General features: G+C 54.5%; 2 protein-coding genes across 5 annotated transcripts in view; both read right to left on the reverse strand.

Annotated features, from left to right (window-relative positions):
• Positions 1–460: 460 nt before the first annotated feature.
• SLC35H1 (solute carrier family 35 member H1) lies at positions 461–12,633 on the reverse strand. 3 transcript variants are annotated; one of them, XM_082857029.1, is made up of 11 exons: positions 12,588–12,602; positions 9,561–9,640; positions 8,567–8,948; positions 8,030–8,180; positions 7,099–7,162; positions 6,370–6,442; positions 5,673–5,841; positions 5,513–5,596; positions 3,039–3,214; positions 1,798–1,927; positions 461–1,469 (listed from the first exon to the last, which is right to left on the reverse strand). In XM_082857029.1, the coding sequence occupies exons 3-11, from the start codon at positions 8,684–8,686 to the stop codon at positions 1,336–1,338; spliced, it is 1,101 nt and encodes a 366-aa protein (XP_082713155.1). In that variant the 5' UTR covers positions 8,687–8,948; positions 9,561–9,640; positions 12,588–12,602; the 3' UTR covers positions 461–1,335. The 3 variants fall into 3 exon arrangements, with proteins under 3 accessions (XP_082713155.1, XP_082713156.1, XP_082713154.1); XM_082857030.1 differs by lacking the exon at positions 9,561–9,640 and having other exon boundaries at positions 12,588–12,633; XM_082857028.1 differs by lacking the exon at positions 12,588–12,602 and having other exon boundaries at positions 9,561–11,749.
• Positions 12,634–14,267: 1,634 nt separating this feature from the next.
• ELMO2 (engulfment and cell motility 2) overlaps positions 14,268–25,390 on the reverse strand; it is a 38,463-nt gene continuing 27,340 nt past the window's right edge. For both annotated transcript variants that reach the window (XM_082858065.1, XM_082858066.1), the window contains 11 exons: positions 23,639–23,761; positions 23,189–23,323; positions 22,487–22,591; positions 22,288–22,396; positions 21,810–21,946; positions 20,212–20,375; positions 19,987–20,099; positions 19,691–19,798; positions 18,849–18,931; positions 16,932–17,009; positions 14,268–15,762 (listed from right to left, as the gene is read on the reverse strand). In XM_082858065.1, the coding sequence (XP_082714191.1) occupies positions 15,562–15,762; positions 16,932–17,009; positions 18,849–18,931; positions 19,691–19,798; positions 19,987–20,099; positions 20,212–20,375; positions 21,810–21,946; positions 22,288–22,396; positions 22,487–22,591; positions 23,189–23,323; positions 23,639–23,761 (1,356 nt within the window). In that variant the 3' untranslated portion in view covers positions 14,268–15,561. The remainder of the gene's footprint in view (positions 15,763–16,931; positions 17,010–18,848; positions 18,932–19,690; positions 19,799–19,986; positions 20,100–20,211; positions 20,376–21,809; positions 21,947–22,287; positions 22,397–22,486; positions 22,592–23,188; positions 23,324–23,638; positions 23,762–25,390) is intronic.

Here is a 25,390-nt window from a genome sequence, read left to right on the forward strand (position 1 = left end):
TTGATGGACTGGGCTGGTGTGGCTCTGATCTGATTAGAACAATTCACAACAAGTCCCGTCCTAGTCTCTCTACCGGAAGACACCAGGGTGGGTCCTCCTCCCACGACCCCTGCCTGAGTTTGGATAGTGGCGGCAGGTCGGGCAGTTTCAGGAGCCGAAGCATGGTGCAATGGCGCCACCTGCTGTGAGTGCCTAAAAGCACTTGTGCCCGGAAGGACCACTGGCCAGCAGCTCTCACAAGGCAGGGGAACAGCTCACAGGAGCAGACCAGGCCTCAGAACCATCGCACATCAGAGCTGGCATCTCACCTCCTCCCTCTCCATTTTATAAAGAGGACTGCAGTCTAGAGGGGTGGTGCGACTTGCCCAAGGTAGGTGAGCAGAAGGCCCAGGTCCCAGAGGCCCATAACCCTTCTGTGTATGGTCCATGGACAAGCACGTAGGCATACAGTCCTGGCCGTGAATCCTAGCACGGCCGCTCGTTTAGGGTCTCGGTCCTGTGGCTGTTAAAGAAATTTCAAAATACATACTTAAATGACGTTTAATCTGTTACCAATATTGACTTGACCCTCAGAACAACTCTGAGATAATTATTATCCCCACTTCACAGATGAAAAAACCGTGGTACAGAGAGGTTAATAATTTGCTTAAGGTCACACAGCTAGTAAGTCACAGAGTCAATATTCAAATCAGGCTGTGAAAGCATTAAAGTCCCCAGGATATGAAACTCAGTACCTATTTTTTCCTGCCTGCAGGTGTGGTGGGGCCCTAAGAGAGGGCACTGGGGCTCAAACAGGAGCACGAGAGACATGGGAGGCCTGGAGTATGACCAGTCTCCCCAGGAAGGCCCCAGGCAGGGAAAGGAGGGGAGAGGTCAGGCCCACGCCTCCCTGCCTGCCCGCATACCTCCAGGCAACACAAGGTGGCCGGCAGACGTAAACCCTTTATTTCCAAACTATAAATAGATCTGCTCTCTGAGAAAAGGTGCTCTCCAGGTGATGAGGCCCCATCTTCTCCATCTCCCGTTCCTAACTGGCCCACAGTCCAAACCCGTTATACCTCTGAAATCACCACCTTGGCTCTCAGAGCCTGGCAAGTGGCTGTGACGCCAGCACCGCTTGGGCCCCGCTCCAGCCAGGTCTGAGGCTGGCCTGGTGCTCACCCGTTTGACCAACTCCCTGCCCTGGCCCACCACGTGGTCACGTGCTCTCGAGGCCAGCCTGGGAGACCCCGGCCTGCTGCTCCCCAGAGGCTGGGAGGGGCCGCCCGGGTCCCCGAGCTGCTGACAGGTGTGAAGGCTGGGGAGCGGCCTGCTTCCAAGCTGTCCCACGGCTGATCACTGCTGCCCCTGGGCCACAAAGCGCCCCTCCTCCTCCTCGTTGTCCTCTTCCTCCGGCTGGCTGGTCCGGAGCAGCAGCTCCAGGTCGGGGCTGGAGCCCAGCCCCTTCACGGGCTTAGGGCCGCTGTCACCTGAGGACAGAGGAAGCCCAGTTACAGACCCAGTACCGGTTTTCTTGGTGTGGCCTGACATGAGCATGTGCTGAGGCTCCCAGGCCCCCACCCACCCCCCGGAGACGGTCCCTGTGACTTCTCGGAGGAGTGGCGGTGGCGAATCGCCAGGCAAACTTCCTCAATGAGAGGGACAGCCGGTGCAGAGGCAGCTGAACTGTGCAGACCACACTGCAACTGCTTTGGGGAGTCAAGAGCCACCTGCGTCTTCCTGGCAGGGCTGGTGGAGGGGAGCCTGTGGGGCTAAGAGTCACGGGGAGAACGTCATCAGGAGACGGGCTCTGGTTACCTCTGGAATGCAGAGCTTTGAGGGCGATGTGCAGGGATATTCCCGAGAGGCAGAGGGCGAAGCCCAGCCAGTTCAAGAGACTGATCTGATCGCCCAGCAGATGAGCTGCCAACAGCAAAGTGCAGACTTCCTGCAGGAAGGGGACGTGCTCAGGAGGAGGAGGTGGAGGGCAGCGGCCCCGGGCACACCCACAGGGTAGAGCCAGGCCTGCCAAAACTCCCGGGGCCTGGGCAGGCTGGCCTGCAAGGCAAAGGCAGAGCCTCCCCAAGCTCAGCGAACCAGCCTGTGACGCTTTTTCCCCCTTTGTGTTACTGAGATGCAGCAGGAGGAGGTGCTTTTCACAGGGCTGTCAGGACTAGCAAACAAATGCAGGCTGGGAGCACAGGGTAGCAAGCCCACAGCCATGCCCACAGGAGTGGAGGAAGCTGCCCTTCCAGAAGGCACCTGCAGATGGAGAGCCTCTGCTGCCACAGGGGAATGAAGTCACACTGGGCTCTACAGGACACACACTGGTCACGGGGTTTTTCGTACACACTGACTGCAAATGGGACCTGTCAGATGATGCATTCTGAGAAGCACAGCTTATGCCTCATCATTTGGTTGGCAAGACCCTCGGGGAACCCTATACTTCTGGCTTTAGGCAACACTGCTCCAGTATCAGTGTCTGCCTGGTCCATGGCCCTGAGCAGGAAGGAGTGAGAGAGGGTGGGGGAAGGAAGGGGAGAAGTGATGAGAGGAGAGGGTAGGGGTGCTGCTGGACAGCAGTAAAGGCAGGATTGGCGAACGCAAGGCATGCGTGATAAAACCATCCCTTACTGTGCCCATGGCAGACATTACCAATCAATCACAGAACTCTACGCTAATGAGTCTGACTGGGGGCTTCTCAATCCTGGCTCCAGGTCACTGCCAAATGACCAGAGCTGGCATTCTTGGTAAACCGTAAATGCATCCCAGGACTAGTGGAGTCAGACCTGGCTTTGAATCCCACTCGGCTACCTCCTAGCTGTATATCCTTGGGTACGAGCAGCTCTTCATGTCTGTTTCCCCATCTGTGAAGCAGGGATGTGCATCCCCACCTCACAGGGCCATGGTGATGGAAGGAGTGCAGGTGACAGCAGAGTGCGCAGCACCCTAACTAGGCACTTCCGTCTCTTCTCTGCAGGGCTCTGGGATGTAGGAGCTGGGACACCCTCAGGGGTCTCCCCTCTAAGACAGGGCTGGAGTCACCTCCAAGACTGTACCTTAAAAATGCCAGCAATGGAGAGAGTGAGGCTGGAGGTTCTGGAGACCAGGAGGAACTCAGAGAAGCCCAAACCAAAGGCGAGAATCCCGCCAAGGAAGAGGCTCCCAAGTACCCGCAGGAGCAGCCCTGTGTCCTGGAAACGGAAGATTTTCTCAGATGTGGACAAATGGAGACCTGGAAGCAATGGGAGGAGAGAGCGGGAGGCCATGTCCTGGGTGTGCCTGCCTGGGCAGCCTCACCCTACCCAGCAGCCGGGTGAGCTTTGCCTCTGCTGCACTGCACACTCACTGCACCTGCTGCCTGTCTGAGGCCCTGAGCACAAGGACGGAAGGTGTCAGAGAATCCCACGGAGGTGGCCTGAGACTTGGGGAAACCAGGGAAGCCCCGGGGCAATACAAGCCAGAGATCCTTATAGGGAGTGATGGGGAGGCTTCTGAGCCTCTGGGCTAGAGTAGAGGGGGCTGGCACTGCAGAGGAAATCGGGCAGAAGCGCCTTGCTCCTTCACACGTCATGTACCTACCCGTCTTTGGGGGAGGAGGGGTGAGGGAGGGTGACTTCCTGTGGCCTTGGCAGCTGTGATACCCAGTGGGCCAAAGAGAGACGGGACAGCCCATCACATGAGGACTGTCAATGTCCTGGGCCACTGGAGGAGTACCTTAATTTCAGGTGGGTCACCGCTAAACAGGGATGAAACTCTTATCTGTACAAACCTTCTCCATTTAGTTACAAAGCTGTGGGGTTTAGCCAAGACATGCCCCCTTTCTGGACCACAGTTCCCCCACTGATTAAATGAAAGGGTTGGGACTAGACCGGAGAATATAATTTGATGAACAGTTCTCAAAAAGTAAACACACATGCGTACAAAGACCTGACAAAACCACGGCCCCTTGTTCCAGAGACACCCACACAGGCCTCCACGCACCAAGTTGCGCTTAGACTTTCAGAGGACCCTTGGCCCTCCGACACTGCCCATCTGAGAGAATGGTTCCTTTCCCTGCAGGAAAGGCCCCTGGTATAGAAGCAGGCGTGAAGCTGAACCCCCGACTCAGCAAATGGACGCCTGTGGGAGCAGGAGACTGGCCGAGTCCTGTGAGATTTGGGGGGGGAAGCACCAAAGAAATGCAGAGTGACAGTCCCCCCCGGGCAAACAGCCTCCCGAGGTAGGACATCTTGTCTGGTGCTGGGCTCAGCAGTACGGCAAAGGTGCTGGCAAATTGAAGGGAATTCGGGGAAGAGCAACATAAGTAATGAAGGCGCTTGGGGGATTAATTTACCAGAAAAGATTAAAGGAGCTAAATCGCTGCAGCTCTGCTAAGTGATGACCAGCAGGGGCTCTCGGGTGGGGGTTTGCAGAGACGGGGAATGGTGTGAACACCCAGGAACGGAGGGAGAGTGTGGCGTTTGGTGAAGGGGGCATAAGGAAGGAATGGAGAGAGATTTTAAAAGGGAAGAAAAAAGGAGGCTGCAGAACAGGTTTCCTGGACAGCGGAGCTGCAGAATAATTTTCTCCGAGAGGTCTGAGACACTTCACTGCTTGGAACTTAAATGGACGTGGGACGGAATTCTCTGTAATAACCCCGAGGACAGAAGGCACTCAGAGAGGAAGGATAAACAGATAGGGGACGAAGACTCGTTCCAAAACACTGGGGAAAGGAAGGCGGTGGGCCCCCTGCCTCCCCTTCCCCCAGCCCCCCAGCCTAGACACATCATCCTGCCTCTGCTCTGGGAGACGCTGCTCACCTGCCCGGGCTCCTGTGTGCCGCCCTCTCCCCTCCCCCTCTCCCTTGCCCCAGAATTGTGCACTCGGCCAAGGCCAATCCCCGACACGTCTCCCCACGTCTGAACCTACTGTTCCCCCTTCCTGGGACGCCCGCCCCCATCAGGCTGTCAAAATCCCATTCATTCTCCAAAATGCACTGTCTGGGAAGCCTTGACCTGCCTTTCCACCCCACCATCCTGGAGCAATTCATGACCCTGTGCTCCTTCTAAAAGAAAGAACGCATCATGGTTAAGAGGAAGGACGCCGGAGCCAGCTGCTGGATCCAAATTCAGGTGTGTTTATGAGCCATGGGACCTTGGGCAAGGCCATCTCTACTTCTCTCTGCCTCAGCTTCTGTCATCTGCACGATGGGGCAGTAACAGCACTGGCACACAGGCTTTGGGGGAGTATTAAAGGAGTTAATAGGCTTAAATTGATCAGAACAGCCCTGGCATACCTTTAGGGCTGTCTGCATTCACCGTCATCACCGCCTGGTGTATTTATTCTACATGCGCTTTCTACGTAGCATTTATATGCTGGATTCCAGCCATTTGGTTTAAGTGTCTGTCCAGCCCCCAAACCAGGCACTGCTAGGGAAGGGACCACCATCTCTGATCTCCGTAACCTCTGCAGCTACCACAGTGACAGGCTTGAGGTGGGGATGGGAGCTTTGCTGCACTGAGGTGCCCCCGAGGTGGACGACCCCACGTACCTTCAAATACGGCAAAGAGAGGGAAGAGCCCCAGAAACATGAGCGGCTGCAGGTGGAACATGGTGTCGATGGGGTTCTGGAGCCCTGCAGAAAGGGACACGGGCGAGCCATCAGGCCTGGCCCGCCTCCACCCCGCCTGGCGCCTAGGCCCCGCACTCACCAAGTTCCGCCTTCTGCAGGAGCATCTGCGTGAGTGTCCAGCGAATACCCCCGATGAACGAGGCACCCAGCACCAAGGCAAAGCCCTCAGCGTTGAACTGTGTGGACTTGTAGGTGAACATGAAGAGGCCCCCGGCGATGAGAAGAACCACCAGGACCAGCGCCGCACGCTGAAAGGATGGGGAGCAGTTGCAACCACCTTGGCGGTCTCAGGTTCACACCCAGAGTTTGGGGGCCAGCAGCCACCTTGGCTGCCCCTGGGGCGAGACACCCTTCTACCTGCCGCACCCTGGGGTCCTGGCCAGCCCCTGCCCGTCGGTGTAGCAGGGCTGACATCCAGCCAGCATGTACCGAGATCCTGAAATACGGTAGTGCTTCCCTACAGCTGTCCTAGGTCCCCACGTGGCCCCAGTGGCCCCCCCGGACCCAGGGAGCAAAGGGCTCTTGCTGTACAGCGGGAAGCCCGCAGGACCCGCTGCCCCTTGAACCCTGTCTCCTTTGGTCACTGCTCCTGCCATACCGGTTTCTAAATATTCTCAGTAGCGCCCTGTGTCTAGGTCTTTCCTCAGCTAGTTAGCGCCACCTGGGCTGGGCTTATCTCCTCGGTCACACGCAGTGACAAGCCACTGCTCAGGTTCCCCTTGCTATTCTTAGCATCTGTGGGGGTAGGAGGAACACAAGAAAAGTTGGGGCCTCACCAGCTCCTCCAGCTTGAAGATCAGAGAGAAGATCAGGATGAAGAGGACAGCCGAGGATTTGGTCATCGTGTACCTGCGAGGGGAAGTCACCCATGACACACCGCTGCAGCTGGGGGCGCGGACCCACAGCCCAATCAGTGGGCTGCAAAGGGTCGGGAGGAGACCCCTGACTTCCCTGAGGGCAGCAGGGCAATCTGGATACAAAGACCAAAGTAAGGCGGCCTGAGTCATCTGGGCTGATACCTGACCTTTAATCGGAAGAAATCTATGCCTAAGAGGCCTCTGCTTATCACCAGGGAGAAACTGAGCTTCCTGAGTCCTGGTATTTACCGACCCCTCAGTGCAGACCAGGATGAGGCGGGAAGAAGGAGAGAAGGGGAGAAAGAGAGAAGGCAGAGGCTGTGCTCACTGAAGCGCAAAATCTGAGATAAGAAAATAACTGTTCCGCCTGCCCCTCTGTGCCCCTTTCTCCGCTGCCCTGTCACCATTCCGTCTGAACCCCCGGCTTCCCCAGGCCACCTCGCAGGGAGGCACGACACCCCCTCCATGCCTGGCTCACTGCAGAGGCTGGCGACTTCCAGGTGAGCTGCTGGGTGCCAGGGAGGCGCGGAGAGAGCGAGGGGGTTGGGTCCCAGAGGGCAGTGTGATGGCTGGCCCGTCGGCCGGGCACACAGACACGGTGCTGGACAGAGAGCCCCCAGGGCGGTGCTGGGCGTGGCCGGTACTCACAGTGAGACGGTGATGTAGAGGAAGCTCCAGTTGGACAAGCCCACGTCAAGCGCCGTTGCCAGTGCTGCAGAGACACGGGCCCCACCGGACACGCAGCCAGGGCAGGCCCGTACGGGTGTGCCCGCAGTGAGCACACTTCTCCGTGAGGCGCCCGAATGCCCCCTGCCTTGGCCTGTAGGCCTGCCTTTCTCTGGGGTCCTCCCCGCCTTCCTTTCTACCCAGCAATTGAAGGGTTAACTCCTGGCCCCCCCAAAAGAGGAGGGGGCGGCAATCCTCCACCTGACTGGCTGCGGCTACTGCGGCTCCCACTTGTTGAACACTTGGAACATCCCCCTGAGGAGGGAGGGGTGTTAATCGGACCCTGACGCTCCCCGACTGGAAACTCTGCAGAGTGGCTCCCGCCTCCCTCAGGATGAAACACACACTCCTCTCGGAGGACCTGGCCCTCCAGGATCTGGCCCGGCCACCTTCTCGGTTCGCCTTTCTCCCCCTTCCTCTTACCAACGCTGAGTCCTCAGCCTCTCGAGACACTTTCAGTTCCCTCTCAGACCTACCCATGCCGCAACCCCACCCAGGCACACGAGTGCCTCCCGTCAACTCCCCCTCCGGGTCTCAGCCCACTCAGCCCCTGCTCCGGAAATCCTCCCGTGCCCCGTGGCCCCCAGGCGCCCCCTCTGCCGCCCGAGGGCAGGCACCCTGTGCCCTGCTCACTACTGTGTCCAGGCCTTGGGACCTGCTCGGTGTGTGTGTTCAAGGGCGCGGGAACAACCAGCCACTGCTGCACGGCCCCCCCCATCCCCGCCCCGCAGTGTGGCCGGGAGAGCCTAAGCTTCAAGCCACAGAGGCTTCCTTCCTTCTGGTCCAGGCCTCTGGCTTCCCGAGCTCCCTCCTGCCTCCAGGGCCCTCCCCGGACCAGCCCGCGGGCACGTACCTGTGGGAGCCACTCTTCTGAGGTAGTCGGTCCAGCTCAGCACCACGCGGGCCCTGTGGCTGGAGCACTGAACCAGGGCCCTGGACAGGGCAGAGAACAGGAAGATCACAGCCAGGTGCAGCATGGTCATGAAGAGGGGGAAGTGGAAGCTCTGTATGGAGCCCAAGCACAGAGCACAGACGGCGGTGCTGTTACTGCCTGCTGCCAGCCCCCGGCTCCCGCCTCCCGCCTCCCTCCTCGCCTCTACCTGGTGGCAGGGCGCTGCTTCAGCAGCTCACGAGGGCGCCACAGTGTACAAGGGGCCTTAGGAACCCCACGGCTCCCCAGCTCATCCTGCGTGTCTCCCCCTCTCCTGATTTCCCCTCCATCCCAGTATTTAAGGGGAATCCCTGGTATGGCCCTGTCGCGTCACTGGTGTGAGTGGCTTCCAGTGTGACTAGTTGAAGCCCGTGCCTCCCTGCTGTTAATACTGGGGGCGCTGTAGCCCTGGCCACAGCCATCTCCTACCCGGCCGGGCGGGCGAGGCCCCCGCCTTACCTTGGTCAGCCACTTGTTGTAGAAGGTGATGCCGATGGAGAAGCAGTAGTAGAGAAGGACCAGCCCCAGAGTCAACACCGCCCTCCACACAAAGGCCACGTCGAGGGCCCACCTCCCCATCCGTGGAAGCTGCAGGTCCCCGGCTCTGGTCAGTGGGGGTGGACCTCTCCTGAAGATGCCCGCAGGGCCCGCAGGAAGGGCCAGTCGAGCTGGACCCACGACTTTCAACAAGCGTGTCTCCTGGCTGGCGCTCTCGCTGCCTCCATGATCGGGAAGCGTCCCCTGAGCCCCAGACTCTGTTCTCACCTAAGGGGCTGGTGGCCCGAGCCGACCCTCTCCATGATCAACTGCGTACACGACTCGCCGGACCCCAGGGCTGAGGCTAGAAAGAGGAAAAGGCCGTTCCGGTGGCTCTGGCAGGGGGAGGGCTACCCATGTGTCCTCCCCAGCCCTGGCCCGCGGGGAGTGGAGCGAAGTGGACAGCACTTGAGGACGCACAGCTCCCTGTCACGTCCACTCTCCTGTCACTTCAAGCTGTTCTCCATGGATTTCCACCAAAGTGACCTTTTAAAAATGTAAATCTGATCATGTCAGAGAAGACTGCATCCCTTCAGTAGCTCCCAGGCTCCTACGATAAAGACCAAAACCCTTCCCTGGCTACAAAGGCCTGCTCCGCCCTGCCGGACTGTTGGTGTCCTCGTCCTGCCACAGGGCTTTCCTTTTCCCAAACACATCGGGCTCTTTCCTGCTGCCCCAGGGAGCTGAACGCTCTGCCCACCCTTCATTCCTTCCTCAGCAGATCCTACTTATCTTCAGCTCAAATGGCATTTCCTCAGGGAGCACCACCCCCCCCCCATGGGCCCCCCTGAGATACAGGCTGCTCCCACGGCTCCCCTACTTTTCCTTCATCGTGTTTGTGTGAGGCTGTGTCCCCCAAGGGGCTGTGCACTCCGAGCACACCGGAGCCACAGTGCCCATGTCAGCTTACACCCACCTGGCACACTGTGCGTTCCCTGTATGGTTTGATGGCTCGATGCAAGAAAGGGCATGTGATTTTCAGAAGATGGAAACGAACTGGTCAGTACTAGGGCGTGGACTACCAGTCAGTCAGAATTTGAGCTAAGTCTATATGCCATAGTTTACATCCTTTACCAGAAAAATAAATTCATGACAAAAAAAAAAAAACCAAACCAAAACAAAAACCAAACCGGAAAAGCCACACCCCCCATGCCCTAGCCTCTAACAACCACTCCCATGGAGGCAGTGCCTGCCTGAGGGTCTTGCCAGAGGGAACCACTCCCTGCCTCCCCATCAATCCAGCCAAGCCTAATGAGCGTCCAGAGCACGTAGGCTCGCAGGCTCGGGGAGACCAGGCGTACCGGGACCAGTGTGACCCACCTGCTGCCTCATCTCCTCCTCTGAGACACTCCCCCCCCTGCTGAAATGCCGCCTCCTTCTGGAAGCCTTCCTAGAACCATCCGATCAGACATACCTTACCTCCCCCACCCCTGGTCCTTTCTAAAAGGAGAAATCACATTCAGTTCTGTACTCTGGAACCTGGCTTACCGTGTCTCCTCCCCCAAGGCACACTGGGAGCTGGCACAAGGTTTTGCCCAGAGGACACCCTAGGCTGTGGCTCTCTTCAGGAAACTCTGGAAACCTGTGCTGTTTTGGGGAGACTCTCTTAGCTTTTAGTGAGTCGGGAATATGGGAGGACAGTCCACATAACTAAGAACTGTTCGGCACCCTGCATGACTTCAACATCCACAGAGGTGAAAGATCTATTTATAATTCCCTGAACTTACAACCCAACTCTGTTTCACATGTAACACAAAGTAAATTTTCCATGGGTCTCCTAGGCACTAAAATGTCCAATAATACCTATACCATGTACACTGAGGGGAGACTGAACTGTTTTTGATAAAACGGTACCACGAGTTCCCAGTTTGGAAAAACGACCTCATCTGCAGACACAGCAGGCATGGTTTTCAAGCTGCCAACGCGACATGGCTGCAGCCACCTGCACTGTGGCTTTCATACCCCCAGAGGCTCTACCAGAGGTGAGAGCGCCCATTGCTTCTTCGCAGGGCCCAGGAACTCACATATTGAAACATTTTATCATCAATTATTTTCCTTTTATTTCCCTTTTATATATTATGGTTAGGGGATCATCAATTTTTTAAAAAAAAATTATACGTAGGCCATTTTCATTAACCATAAATTTCCTTTGCGGATAATAAGGGAGGTTGTTACCAAAATATCTGTCGTTCAAAAGAAGGTGTTGTATCCAGCGGGTTGAGAACCGCTGTGCTACGTGATCTCATGTGGTCCCATTCCTTGACATGTGAGCTTACATCTCCCCAGTGTGGATCCCTCTCTCCGACCTCCTCAACTCCACAAGAATATCCAACTGCCTCCTTGTCCTTTTCGGTTGAATATCTAACATCAGGTGTCTCACACATAGCCTGTCCAGGGCTGCCTCCTGTTTTCCAGGAGTAATCCACCCTCCGTCCAAACCTCCTCTTCCCACCTCAGCCAGGGGCACCATCACCTGGTAACTCAGGCCGGAAATCTTGTTCTCACCCTTGACTCCTCTCTTTCCCTCGGTCCACATTCAATCAGCAAATACTGTCTCCTCTATCTTGAAAAAATATCCCCAATAAGGTCCCATCTCCTGACTTCCACCACTACATCTGAGTCACCATGCTCCCTGCCCTACACAATGCACTGGCCTCCTATACGGTCCTCTCTGCTTCTGCCTGCAGCCCTCACAGTCAGACTCCTCTCCCCCAGCCAGAGAGTGCAGCACAGGGGCACCAAACCTACATCTAACAGAACTTCAGGCCTATGCTCTTTCCTCTATACCAATGTTTCCCAACTTTGGCATTATTGATATTTGGGGCCAGATAATTCTTTGTTGGGAGAAGGCCTGTCCTGTGCACTGGATCCCTGGTCTCTGCGCACTAGGTGCCTGTAGCATCCCTTCCCCCTCATCCCAAGCTGTGACAACCAAAAATGTCTCCAGGTGTCACCAACTGTTACCTGGGGGCAAAACTGCTCCCTGTTGAGATCGACTGCTGATGTCCCACAGGCAACCACGGGGCGTGTTGGCACTAAGGGAGCTTTCTCCTGGCACTCCCTCCCTGTGGTTCCCCCAGGGCTCCCATGCCAGGGCAGTCTGCACCCTCCTGTGAATCGACTTCTTGCACCTTCTGGCTTCCAGTGGGGTTCCTGCTCCAACACTGCCATGCCTTCCCTCCACCGTTCAAATCCTACCCTTCCTTCCACGAGCCAGTCCAGGTCCCCCACCTGCAGAAAGTCCCTATGCCCACCCCAGCCCACGCGGAGCACCTTCTCAAAGTCAAGGAGGCTCCTAACTGGCGTCCCTGCTTCCTCTCCCCCGCTACAGCCTGGAGTCCACCAATCAGCCCCAGAGGTGGTCTGAGCACAGAAAGCAGACCAGGCCCTCTGGGGCTAACCCTGACTCCTCAGCAGGCCCAAGAGGAAGGCCTTCCACCCTCTGGCCTCTGCCCATATCTGCAACCTCATCTTCCCTCCCGCCCACCCGCCACGCTGGCCCCTCGTTTGTCCAACACATCAAGCCTGTGTCTTTCTCTGCATTTGCTGTTCCTTCTGCCCGGTACACTCCTCCACAGACCTGTGCCTGGCTGAACATCCTGGGCGAGGGGGAGCCCTCCTAAGCCTCCTGGCACCTCCCACTACCTGACGTTTCCTTGTTTGTCCACGTGCTCACTGCCCGTCCCCGACTCCCACCCCACCGCGGGACGCGGCCTCTCCAAGGGCAGGGCCGGGGCCGCGTGATGCCCGCCTGGACCACGTCGCGGGCGGTCGGAGGCCCGGACCCCTCTACGACCGGGACACTGAGGCCCGGGATAACGAGCTCCCCGGGGCGCCCCGAGCCGCGGCGCGCGTTGCCAAGCCGGGATCCCGCTCCCAGCCCCGCCCGGGTCCACCCCCCGACCCCGGGAGGGCGCAGAAGGGCCGCCGCGCGGCCACTCACCTCGGCCGCGGAAGCTCCAGGCCCGGATCCTCCTGCCGGAAGTGCGAGGCCAAGCGTCGCCACGGGGGGGGCAGTTCTGCCGGAAGCCGCTGAGGGCCGAGAGCGGGCGGTGTCGGGGGCGGGGAGGCGGCCGGGGGCCGGTCCTCCTGTGCCGTCTGCGGGGCCCATCGCTGTGCGCTTCCGCTGCTCGGGAGACCCCCTGGGGCCCGACGCCGAGACTCCCCTCGTTCGGTGTTGTGTCTCCTGCGCTCAACCAGGGACTCGGTCTGGAGCCTCGGTGCCTGCTGCGGAGCCCTGCGCATCGCGGGCAGCCAGAAAACAATCACCTACTCACAAATTAAGTATTTACCGTATTCCAACACAGGGCTGGGCAACCATGGAAACACCGAGCTGGATCTCTCCTGGGCTTTTTCTTCTGGGAGCTCAAGCCAGCTGGGGAGTGATGTCAGAGGCATTAAGTTTTAGGACTTACAAGATCCGTGGGAGGGAATAAATAATAAACATTTGTGAAACATCTTCCGTGGGCCTGAAAACTTTATGAGAATGATCTCAATTTCATTAAGTTGAGTAAGGGGAGAGCATCCCACACAAGAGGAAATAAGGAGGCGAGGAGAAGGCTGGAGCCCGGCTTGGAGTCCACTTGTTTATAAGGAGAGTTAACAAAAACCATGGTTGGAAAAGTAGCCAAGGGCCAAGTTGCAGTAGTCCCCAAAATGCCAGCTAGGGGGTTGAGGTCTTACTCATCTTTCAGGATGGATTAAAAGGGTCAGAGAAGGTTGAGAGAGAGAGAACCATTTAGGCCAGGGCAGGCTAGGGTTGCAGAGTGAAGCCCAGTTTGGGACTTTTTGCCCCTCCTGGACTGTGGCTCTAAGGCTGGCTGCAAACAGGAGTCCTTGCAAGTGACTCAGCTGGGCTCCCTGGCCTCTCCGAACAGAAGGCCCAAGGCCAGAGTGTAAGCAGTTCTTTATGCAAACCGCTGCTGCCCCGCGCCCACCAGCTGGCATCACCAGGCCTTCGTTCATTCAGCACTTACCAACACCTACAATGGCACCCAAGCTCTTGGCTTTATTGAGTCCTCAAGGCTGCCCGTACTTTCTATGCCTTTCGAAAGCGCTTGTCCTCGCCCCCTTCTCCTTCAGAGGCAAGATAAAGTATCTACTTCATCACCGCCCTCATTCAAGCCTCCCAGCTACTAAGGCTGAGGTTTGAGCGACAGAGACAGTGTAGAGCACCAGCAACACACAGGGTGAAGAACATGTCTTCTTTGTCAGGCACTAGTACTCGAGCTGTTCCCTGGCTGTGTCCCTGGCAGGGAGGAGAGGGAGGCCATGTCCTCGGGGGTGTACAGTATGCCTTTCCCTGCTATACCTGGCGGGCCTGAGTGGAAAGCACTTTGTCCTGGTGTGACAATCTGTGAGCATCCTTAACCAGCAGGGGGGGGTGTGTGTGTACGTGTGTGTGCAGGCATGTGCGTGGTGGGGCAGAGTCGCTGAAGAGGAGGAAGGGGCTCTGGGAAGGCGGCTGAGGGCTCTAGCTGGAGCTCTCCAACGTCTCCCAGACACAGTGAAATGAACGCTTGTCAAGGTGAAAGCTCCCTTGGGCAGGGAGCAAGTACAGAGAAACAGCTGTTAATGGGAACCAGTTTGTACATGAAAGAGTATTTATTGAAAACATGGTTACTGACAGGAAGCTCCTGGCCACTCTCAGGTTACAATCTTGGCTCACAACTGGAAGTGTTTACCTTTTATTTTTTTTGGCCTCCCATTTTATTTTCCCTCAAATGTTCCATCCTAGGATAGGTAGATCTTATATAAATATATATACATGTCTGTATAAGTATGGCCTATAGTAAAGAAAATATATAGTACACTCTTCATTGGGCAGTACCCACCATGCTAGGCTACCAATACTGAATGCCACCGTGTCCACGCGTGTCCAAGGAGACGGGCTGTGTGTGTGGTTTACAAGTGCTGCAGCACCAGGGAAGCCTCACTGGCACAGCTGTGGCCTCCGCTGGCCCCAGCCGGCTGAAATCATGGCCAATGGCAGAAATCACAGCGCTGGGAGAGGGAGGAAGGGAGGCTAACCTCCCGAGGGCTGGAAGGCCAAAGGAAAGCAGACCGAGGGGCCGCAATTAGGTGAGCTGGGAGCTTTCTCCCCGAGGAAGGAGAAGATATAAATGTGGCGGGAGGGGAGTGGAATCTAGTGACCTCACCACAGTCTAGACCCAGGCTTCATCTGGGCTCTTCCTTGAGACTAAGAGGGTGGGACTTGGCCTGCATGTCTCTGACTTGCCAGGATGAGAGACAGAGCTTGTAGGGAGACACGTCCATCTGCCCAGACAACTGCGTGGGCAAGAGGATCCGGTGGCTCCGGAGACCAGAGATGTCAGAGATGAACCTCAGCAGCACTTCGGCCCTGGACGAGGCCAGGTGAGCCCTCACGAAGACGGCAAAAGCAAGGGCAAGGCCGCTACTGAGCAAAGGCCAAGGCTTCCACTTAGATCTGAGACACAGGCCCGGGTCACCCGAAGGCAGCCTCTCCAAGGCTCTCAACATGCCCAGCACGTCTGTCCTCTGGGGTGGCCTTTCCTGGGCCAGCTCTCGCCCGCTTGGGGATCCAGGCAACTGGCGAGCAGGGTCAGGAAGAAAAGGTGAGTGGCCGTTGTTAACTCCGGCTCAAGAAGCAGCTTCTTGGCCTGGAAGGCAAGGGCGTCTGCTGTTTATTCCTCACGGCCCGACCCCAGGCTCCCCAGTGATGGGGACGGCAGAGCACCCTGCCTTCACGGCTCAGAGTGCACAGGGACCAAGAGGAAGCTCTGGGTGGCCCGAGGTGGGTCTGAGGAGTGACTGGCATTGACTGGCCACCACGGTCACTATAGATTCTGTACAAGCAAAAGACAAGGCACCAGACTGTGAGTGTTCCTCCTGGGCCGCAAGTCCCTTGCTGGGTACCGTTGGCTCCGGTTCTGGGCTCAGCCGTAGTGATAGACAAAGTCGTAGCTGCTGGGCTCCTTGGGCACTGGCGGCGGGGCCTCGGGGATCTGGATGTTCTCCAGGTCCAGCAGCCGTAGCTTCATCTCCATGCTCAACAGGGTGTCCAGGTCACTCTTGGTCAGCTCGCTGGACATGTCCTTCCCCAGAAGGGCACTGAGGCCGTCGATCCAGATGCAGTACTGTGAGAAGCAAGTTGCAAAATGTCACTGGTGGACCCTGGTCAGCGGGAGGTCCTGCCAAAGTCCCTTTGCTGACAGGGCTCACACAGCCTCTTTGGGCCCTACTCAGTACAGGCAGGACTTATCTGGGATAAGAGCAAAGGTAAACTGGGAGGTGATTGTTCACTTTCCCAAAAGACCTTTTGATTTTTATAAGGGATTTACATTTAAACTCCCTAAAATAATATGAAGTGTGATTTTTAAAAATGCAATTAATAAATACAGCAAAAAAAGAACTAAGAACAGGGACACCAACTAGTTTCTCTTTAGAGAAACCTGAAATTGCCCCGGAAATTTGTAATGGTGGGGGGGGAGCACATATTAGGTGAAAAGGCAGGAAACAAAAGGAATATCTGTAGAATCTCAATTTTGTTTCAAAAAAAGTTAAAAAGAAAAAAGAACAACCGTCAACAGATGTTAAGAATAAGCACTAGAAAAACTGAACTAGAGGGTCTCATGACAAGGGGGTAACGAAGAATCTCAGCCCACCCCCAACTCCTGTTCCATCTTTTTCCTGCCTTTGCCCACCTGTCTCCCACCTGCTAGTCCTTCACTTCTTCCCAATCAAACCCCACTGGCAGCTCAGGCCCTGCCTAAGGGTCTCCTCTTTCAGAAGCCCCACCTCCAGTTCCCTCCACTGGCTCTCAGAGCTCACCAGACATGTATGCTCTCAACCACAGCTGCTTTTCAATATCTAGCATCTTCTAGTGCTATAGCTGAAACTGTAGTCCCCGTGTAAAGAGGACCAGATCCACCTGGCTTCAAAGCCCAGGTCAGATCCACTACAACATATGCCCCAGAGCCCTGGAGAGGGAGGATCTGTCAGGCTCACTTGGGTGGGTGGCCACGCGGGAACTGAAAAGAGGAGCATTTTCCTAGTTCCAGGCAAATAAGTTATCCCTAGTTGATCCTGTCTTTCTAATGACAACCTACCACTGCTGCTAAGAGTGACCTGGAGAGCCCAGCTCAGGGGGAAGGACCCCCAGCATGGCAGATCCTTGGTGTCGGCAGCCTTCGTCACACTCTGGGGTCCCTGCCTTTAGGGGGATGTTTCTGTTCTGCCCACCCCTCCCCTCCAGCTGCAGGCACAGAGAAGGCCTGGCTGCCCAAGGCAGCGCCATGCTGCTCACCTCATACTTATTAGGTGCAATGAAGTTTAAGGTTTCGTCGGGGTCATACAGGATGGAGAAAGCCAGTTCCAGCACCTCCTAAAGGAGAAAGGGCTTCAGTTATTTGGAGCAAGGGAATGGCCTGAGCCCTACATACCAAGAGCTTGGTCAAAGTCCTAGTGACTTGTCACCACCACCAAATATGCTGATTCAGATGTGATGTCATCAAGGTCCCAGGGCTCATGCACAAATGTGGCTGGAGATGAGGGCACCGGTAATCAACCCTCACTAACCCACCTAAGTCATGCCTAGGATGTGGTGATACTTTCTAAGATTGGAGAAAAATCATTTCTCAACACTCGGAACCTTTGAATGTCAGAGTCCACGACTGTATATTACCTCACATATATATCTGGGTAATTAAACTGAAAGTCTTAACAGTTTTAAAAAAACACCACAACAGAAACAAATTGTGGCCAAAAATGGGACGACCTGAGCATCAACAACATAACTGTAATGACTGAAACAAATATAATAGGCTTAAATCCATGAGTTCACAATACCACTAAAAAACCAAAGCAAAACACATGCACAAAATAGGTCACTGTTGGATGATACCAGGGAACTAAGTCCTTGTTTTAAAAGTAGGTACATAAAAGAAAAGAATCAAGCGTTTATCCTCCCTTCTTATAAACTGCACCACTGGGAAACCACCATAGATGATGGCAAGTTTCTCTTTAGAGAAGTAGTTCGACTAATAAACGAAAAGGGATGAGCGCACTAGAATATCACTAGTTTGCAAACCTTAATTTACTCATGAAACGAGGCACTGAGCAACCAGAGTCTGCTAACATCACAAAAAAGACAGACAACCAGACATTATGTGCCTCTTGATAGAACAGAATACCATCTAGGAAGGAGTCTGGCCAAAATAAAAAGGTCAAGCCTGAACTGGATCAAGCCTCTAGATCTCTCTACCAATTTACAGATCTGGGACAGAGGAATGGGCTCAACTACACCACAGGGAGACAATCAGCAGATTTCAGGCTCTGGGAAACTACCAAACAAGCAACCTGGTTTCTTCAACTAATAAACTGCAAAGAGAAGGGAAAAAAAAAGAGCTGCAAAAGATGGAGGGGGGGCTTCCCTGCTGGCGCGGTGGTTGAGAGTCCGCCTGCCGATGCAGGGGACACGGGTTCGTGCCCCGGTCCGGGAAGATCCCACGTGCCGCGGAGCGGCTGGGCCCGTGAGCCATGGCTGCTGAGCCTGCGCGTCCGGAGCCTGTGCTCCGCAACGGGAGAGGCCACAGCGGTGAGAGGCCCGCGTACCGCAAAAAAAAAAAAAAAAAAAAAAGATGGAGGGGGAACTTACGAATTAAGAAACTTAAAAGACTTATCACAGTGCAGAGACCCTATTTGGATTCTGATTTAGCAAACTAAGTGGGTATGAGTGTGTGTATGTGTGCATGCGAATACACATAAACATATTTTTATATAGAGAAACGATGACATTTTTAAGACAATTAGTGGAAAATCAAACATCAATGGCATACTTGATACTAAATAACAACTTTTTATTTCTTTTTAGGTGTGCAAATAGTACTGTGATTATGTTAAGAGAGTCCTTATAATTTAGAGATTCATTCTAAATATTTACAGAAGAAATGATATAATACTTGAGATTTTCTTCAAAGTAATAAGGGAAGAGGGACAAGTGGATGGGTAGACTTTGCCCTGGTTGATGAGGCTGGGTGAGGCGTCTATGGGGGTTCTATCTATCTTGGTGTCTGTTCAAACTGTTCTTAACAAAACATTCAGGATGAACTTAATGTGAGAGCATGGGGGCGAGAGGTCACGCACCTAGAAAGCAACCACCACCGACTACGCTCCACGTATCACTGTGACAGCAGCTCAGACTCTGGGCTGCCTCTCCACTCACCTTGTTCTGTTTCAGAGCACTTTTCTCTTTCATGTGGGGACAATCTTTCCCAGTGACAATGGCCTTAATGTCTGCAACAGGAACTGATAAATGAGGGGAATTAGTTTCTGGAAGCTTTATGTTGCAAGTTGGTCCTTGCATCAGTGCTGGAAGGGACGGCCCAGCCCCCAGACCCACAGGGCTGTATGAGCTCAGGGAGGGTTCCCCGCTCCGTGGTCGCTTCGCCTGGACTCTCTGGCCTGCTGCGCTGTGTCAAGTCTAACTGGGGGTGGGTTCAGGGCTTCTGCACTGTCTGCCTAGGGAAGGGGGCCTCAGACACTCACCTCACTTCCACTTCGTGGCGATAAAGATGACAACGGCCACGAGAGCCAAGGCAGCTAATAATTACTCTTACCCCCTGCCAGCCATTGTTCTAAGTGCTTTACATATAGGACTCATTCAATCCTCTGATGAGGGAAATGTGGCTATTATTCCCATTTTACAGAAGAATCCAAGGCAGAGGGGAGAATTAACTTGTAATTAATTAGAATTAACAGCAAAGCCAGGATGTGAATCCAGGCAGTCAGGCTTCAGAGCTTCTGCCCGTAACCACCGCCTTTCAACTTAGTCTTGTATCACCCTTTACAATCTGCAGAACCCATACCTGTGATCTCACTGAATTCTCCAAACAGCCCCTTGACCCCTAGGCCAGGTGGAGATGACCTCTGACCAATGCGGAAATGGGTTCAGAGAAATAACTGGCCCAAGGCCAGATTAGCAGTTTGAAGCAGCCAGGACTAGAACTCAGGTCTCCGGACAGCAAGTCCAGCCGCCATGACACCCCAACAGAGGAATGAACTTACTTTTCTCCTGCAGGGATTCGAATGTCACCTCCCCTTGAGGGTTGTCGTCCAAGTCACCGTAGTGCAGGACCTTGTGGTTCAGGGCCAAGCGGCAGTACCAGAAACGCTCTGGAACACAAGGGAAGACAGGCAGGTGAGCAAGGACAGTTCCGGGAGAGGCCTGGGCACATGAGGGGCAAAAAGACGACTCATTCCCTGCCTGCTCCCCGCAGGGACTGCCCGGGCAGGTGCCCCCCGCAGTGCAGCGGCTCCGGGCAGTAGGGACAGACGGCCCAGCGCCCAGGCCCTCAACTCACCTTGCCTCCGGCGATTCCCAATCTTTCGGAAGCTGCTCCCCTCACAGAGCCGGTTCAGGCGTTGCTGCTTGATCAGCTCAAGGATCTCGGGCTGGATCTTCTCCCTCAGCTCCCTGCGGTGGACATGCACCGGAGTAAGGAGAAGGTCACGGGGACAGCAGGCCTTCTGAAGGGAGGCAGAGCTGGCACACACACACCCCCACCCTCCCCCATCATGGCACTTACACAATCGGCGGGGACTGGAAGTCATCCTGACTCATCCTCTCGGACTGGCGTAGTCGCAGAATCTCAGAGTAGCTCAGGCTCCGCAGTTTGCTCTTGAACTGATCCAAAGAGTTGGGTTTGGAGGGCAAAGCCCGAGTGATCTGCTCCCGGACTACCTGCATAACCTGAGAGAGAGGAAGGCGGCCGCCTCAGCCCTGGTCTGATAAACGGATGCCAGGCTCTGCCCTCCGCTGTCCTGAGCACGGTGGGTACCACAGGCATCCACTGGGCGAGTAAGAGCACTGATTCTCTACTATTATCTCTTCTTAGTTACGTCAGACAAATGATGGATGGTGACAAATGGATTTTTTTTTTTTTTGGCTGCACCATGGGGCATACAGGATCTTAGTTCCCTGACCAGGGATCGAACCTGTGTCCCCTACAGTGGAAGCGTAGAGTCTTAACCACTGGACCGCCAGGGACATCCAGACAAGTGCTTTATTTCTCATATATTCTGGAGTCAGAGAGGAGTAGGTTCAGATCTCAACTCTGTGCTTCAATCTTCTCCTTGAGCAAGTCACTCAACATCCTCAGGGCCCCACCTACTCATCCTTAAAGCTAGAGAAAGGAAGACACATCTTCGATAGAGGTTGCCACAAGCATATGAGTGAGACGCCATCTGGATGCACAGTGCCTGGCACACTGTAGTGTGTTCAAAACATGTGATAGTTCCCTTAAAACAACAACAGCTAAGTAAAAAGCAGGACACCATCTGCACATCCAGTCGGCTCCCCACCAACGAAGGAAAAATCTACAGCAAAAAAAAGACCAGAGGGGCTTCTCTGGTGGCGCAGTGGATAAGACCCCGTGCTCCCAATGCAGGGGGCCCAGGTTCGATCCCTGGTCGGGGAGCTAGATCCCACATGCATGCTGCAAACAAGAGTTCGCATGCCACAACTAAGGAGCCCTCCTGCTGCAACTAAGACCCGGCACAACCAAATAAACTAAAAAAAAAAAAAAGACTAGAGGGAAACATAAAAAAAAAGACTAGAGGGAAACATAAAAATGGTCATTGTCGCTGGATAGGGGAATTATAGATAACTTTTTCTTCTTCATATTTCACAAATTTTTTACAATGAGATGAGCAGCTTCAAAAGAGCCAACTCCTAGATAATCAGCGTTTGAGGGTCTAGCAGTGCTGTCAGAGGGTGGACTCAGAACGCATCCAGAAATGGCTACTGGTAAGTACCCCTGACATACACTTCACTGCGGATCCACCCCAATGTCTCCATAACATCTGCAGTTCACAAAACTGCCACAGTGCCTGCACAGAGTAAGTGCTCACTGACCCACAGCTATCACTGTTATGTTTATCCTCCTGCCCCCGAAGGAAGGCCGGAGGGGCCAGTACTGGTCCACCGGGCAAATGAGGGGCCCAGCAGGGAGACACCTGCTCAGGGTTACAGAGGGGACTGATGCTCTCAATGCCTCCGTCTTGTGACTCAGTGCTGCAGACCACACTGTCCTCCCGCTCAGGTATTCCCCAGGCTCTGGCCAGCTGTCACAGACTGTCCTGGGATGGTCTCAGCCCACAGGCCTCAGAGCTCTGTGACACCGACCTTGTTGAAGTCCTCAGCTGTTGCCCTCATCTCCTTCCAGGTCTTGTTCAACAGCTGGATGCAGATTCCAAAGAGCTCTTCGAACGCTCGGTCATGGGTGAAGAACATCGGGTGGTAGTCGTTGCGCCCTTCATTTGCTGTGGAAGAGGAGAAACAGGGAAAGGATGAAGCTGGGAGCCCATGTCCAGAAACCTGGGATCCTCCACACCAAAGTCTGGAGGAACAAAACCAGACTGAGGACCGAGAAGGGTAGTGGATGGGGGCGTAGCTACTGAACACGCTAAATCACCAGCTCAAACAAGCCACAGCCACGACTCCCATAGACAACAGTAGACGGATTGTAGCTCTCCTGGTAATTTTTAAAAAAGTACAGTAAGGCTGTCCAGTCCCATGGACACCTAACTCTATACCGTCGAGTCTCACCAGGCTCCTGAGTACAAGCAATGGCTGAAGGAAGGGGGCAGCCACCCAGACTTACGCAGTTCCCCGACCTGTAGGATCTCACAGAGCATTCTGGTGAGCTCAATGGCACTGCGGCCAAAGGGGCACTCGTGCTTGTCTTCTCGGCTGCTGTTCTCCAGGACAATCTGTGGGCGGAAGAGGAACGGGAGGGTGAGGGAGGCAGGGAGGCAAGCGATGCGGCATCAACACAGAGAAAGCTGTTCCCCAGCCTTTACCCGGATGTAGGTGTCCTGATGGACTTTCGCCAAGTACAGCATGTTGTCCAAGGCCAGCATTCCAGGAGGAGTCTGGGTAAAGTCCATTGCTGGGTTGATATGGTTCTGTAGAAATAAACACACCTGATTTGAGACTCGGTAGACACTGCGTGCGAGCTCACCTGAGGGGGATCCCAATCACCCCTCCACCATATGCCGTCCGCACGTCACACCTGCCTCTGCTGTAGCTCTTGTCACGTGCCCATCTCTACTACGAGGCCGTGAGCTCAAGGCCACTGGACGGTGCCTGACTCGTCTTACATCCCCCCTGCCTAGATACTGCTGGGTGCCGAGCAGATGCCCAATAGGTATTTAAATGAGTTAGCTCCATTCTCAAGTTGTAGCCTATCACAACATATCCACTCCAGATTTTCAAAGAACCTAGCTGCTTTGATAAGAGATCCCCTCTCCACTCATTCGGCTGACCTCCTGGGCCCTCCTACAGATGGGTTTGTTTCAAGGGGCCAAATGTGGCACATGAACTTGTGAACCTGCCACGGCCAAAGCAAACCAAGTGTCAAGGCCCCTCCGGCTCCTTAGTGTCTTCTGTTCCGGGGCCACCATCATGTTATGAGAGAGGGTTGTCAGGGTTCTGTCTGGGTGGCCCTCTGACTCCCTGTCAGGGGAGAAGGTCTACCAGTGTCCATGCTCTGCGAAACTCACAGTAAATCCTAGCATCTTGTAGTCCTTGGTATACATGGCTTTGCGTTTTTCAGTCCCACTCCCGGGGACGTTGCTAGGGTCAGACTCTGCATCAAATGCAATCCTCCTCAGTTCAAATATAATGTCTCTTTGAGCCTGAGAGGTGAAATAGACAGTCAGCAGGTGAGTCGGCTAGTCAAGGGAAACAAGGAAAGGAAAGAGTGGGTAGAGCTTTTCCGGGCAGAACTCTGGCCCCGATCGATCTTTGAGGAGGCATCACCTCTAGCATCGCAGGACAGAGGTGGGCTTGGCCCAGTCACCCAGCAGAAAGGGACCATGGTGAGGCACAAAGCTGACACAACTAAGCACAGCTCCTGACACACAGCAGGTGCTCGATACACAGGGCGGAATGCACCACGTCAAACAGCACACGATGCCAGCCAGGAAAGCTCTGTCCCACTTAGAACCGACCTGGTCATTGGGGTCCATCTTGGTCATCATCCTTTCTTCCAGAAGGTTAAAGGTCAGCACTTGCAGGACATACAGCTGATGGGCCATCTCAGTTTTGATGGGGCGGTTCCCTCGGATCACATGCTGCAGAGAGCAAAGGCAGGGAGCAGAGGGTTGGACTGATTTTTACTGAAGAGTCACATCCATGCTGGTGAAAAGACAGTACGCTGAGCAGGGGACAGGGTTTCCTCCCCGACACAGGGAGTTCCAGAAGGGGATGGGATATGAATGGGTCTGATTCAGGCAGAGATGATTCACTGCAGGCCTCAAGGGCACCATCTTTTTTTGTGCACGCCCCTGGCCGGGGAAGTAACATTATGATGCGGGAGATCAGCCGCTGGACCTCATTCCAATCGATCCAGACAACAGAGTGTGCGTGAAGAGTCGCTTGCAGAACTGGACAGTACAATTCTTTTGTTTTCCCTTAGAAAAATAAAATGTTTTGGATGGCCTCACCAGGTAGAGAGGTTCCAAAAAGATCATTTTCTTTCAATCATCTCGAGACACCTACACAAAGAGGGGCATCTAACGCTCCTTGTCCGGCCCCCTTCTCTCCTACTGGTGTCCCTCCCCTTCCCTCTGCTCATTCTGGGTATGTCCCCCTCCCCATGTCCCCACACCACATCCCTCTTCTCTCCTCTAATTCTATCCTCCCCACCCACTCAGCTCACCACCTCCTCCCTGATGCCCACCAACCTTAGGTCCTTCTCCACCTCTCACGCTCCATCTCTGTCTTGTTCTACATGCCACAGCCCCCCTCTGTCCTCCGGGCTGACCAATGCTGGTTCCCGTCCTGTCCCTTGGTGTCCTGTTCCCTCGCCCGCAGTAGCCTCCTGCTCTTTCCTGCCTGCTCCCTTGCATTCCTCACTCCCTCTGTCTCACTCACCATCTAGAATCCTGTCGTTCTTGGTCTTTTCTTGCCCAAAGGAGACTCTTGCCCAGTTTCCCACACGTAACCGCCCTCTGTGCCCTTCGTGTTCTCTTACTTGGTCTAGCTCGTCTCTAGAGCTGTGTTGTCCAGTATGGTAGCCACTAGCCATATGTGGCCACGTGCATCTAAGTCAGTTAAAATTGATGCAAGTTAAAAGTTCAGGTCCTCAGTCGCACTAGCCACATTTTAAGCTCGGGAGGCACAAGTGGCTAGTGGCTACATCCAATGACAGAGTAGAAGTGGAACATATCAGAAAGTTCTGCTGTACTCTAAAATACTTAGCTTTCTAACTCTAGGTCAGCTCTCTCTAGAGCTTGCTCTGGTTCAGGATCAATCTCTTTAGATCTGTGCAGTCCAGTCTGGTAGCCACTAGCCACCTGTGGCTGGTGAACACTTGAAATGTGGCCAGTCCAAATTGAGATGTGCTGTAAATGTAAAATGCACACTGGATATCAGAGCCTTAGTATGAAAACAGAAAATGTAAAATTTCTCATTAACAATTTTCCTATTGATTACATGTTGATATCATAGTATTTTAGATATGCCGGGTTAAATGAATTATATTATTGAAATTCATTTCCCCTATTCCTTTTTTAGTCAACGCTGCTACTAGAACACTTAAATGAAACAAGTGGCTCGCATCATATTTCCACTGGACGGTGCTGCTCTAGACTTCCTCTCCCCACCGGTGCAACTCCATGAGAGCTCTTCCTTTCTCTGTCTTTCTTTCCCTAGATCTGCAAGGCCCAATACAGTAGCCACAAGCCACACGTGGGCATTTA

This window comes from Leucopleurus acutus (genome assembly GCF_964270905.1).
Source record: "Leucopleurus acutus genome assembly, chromosome: 16".
In the NCBI taxonomy this organism is placed as follows: Eukaryota; Metazoa; Chordata; class Mammalia; order Artiodactyla; family Delphinidae; genus Leucopleurus; species Leucopleurus acutus.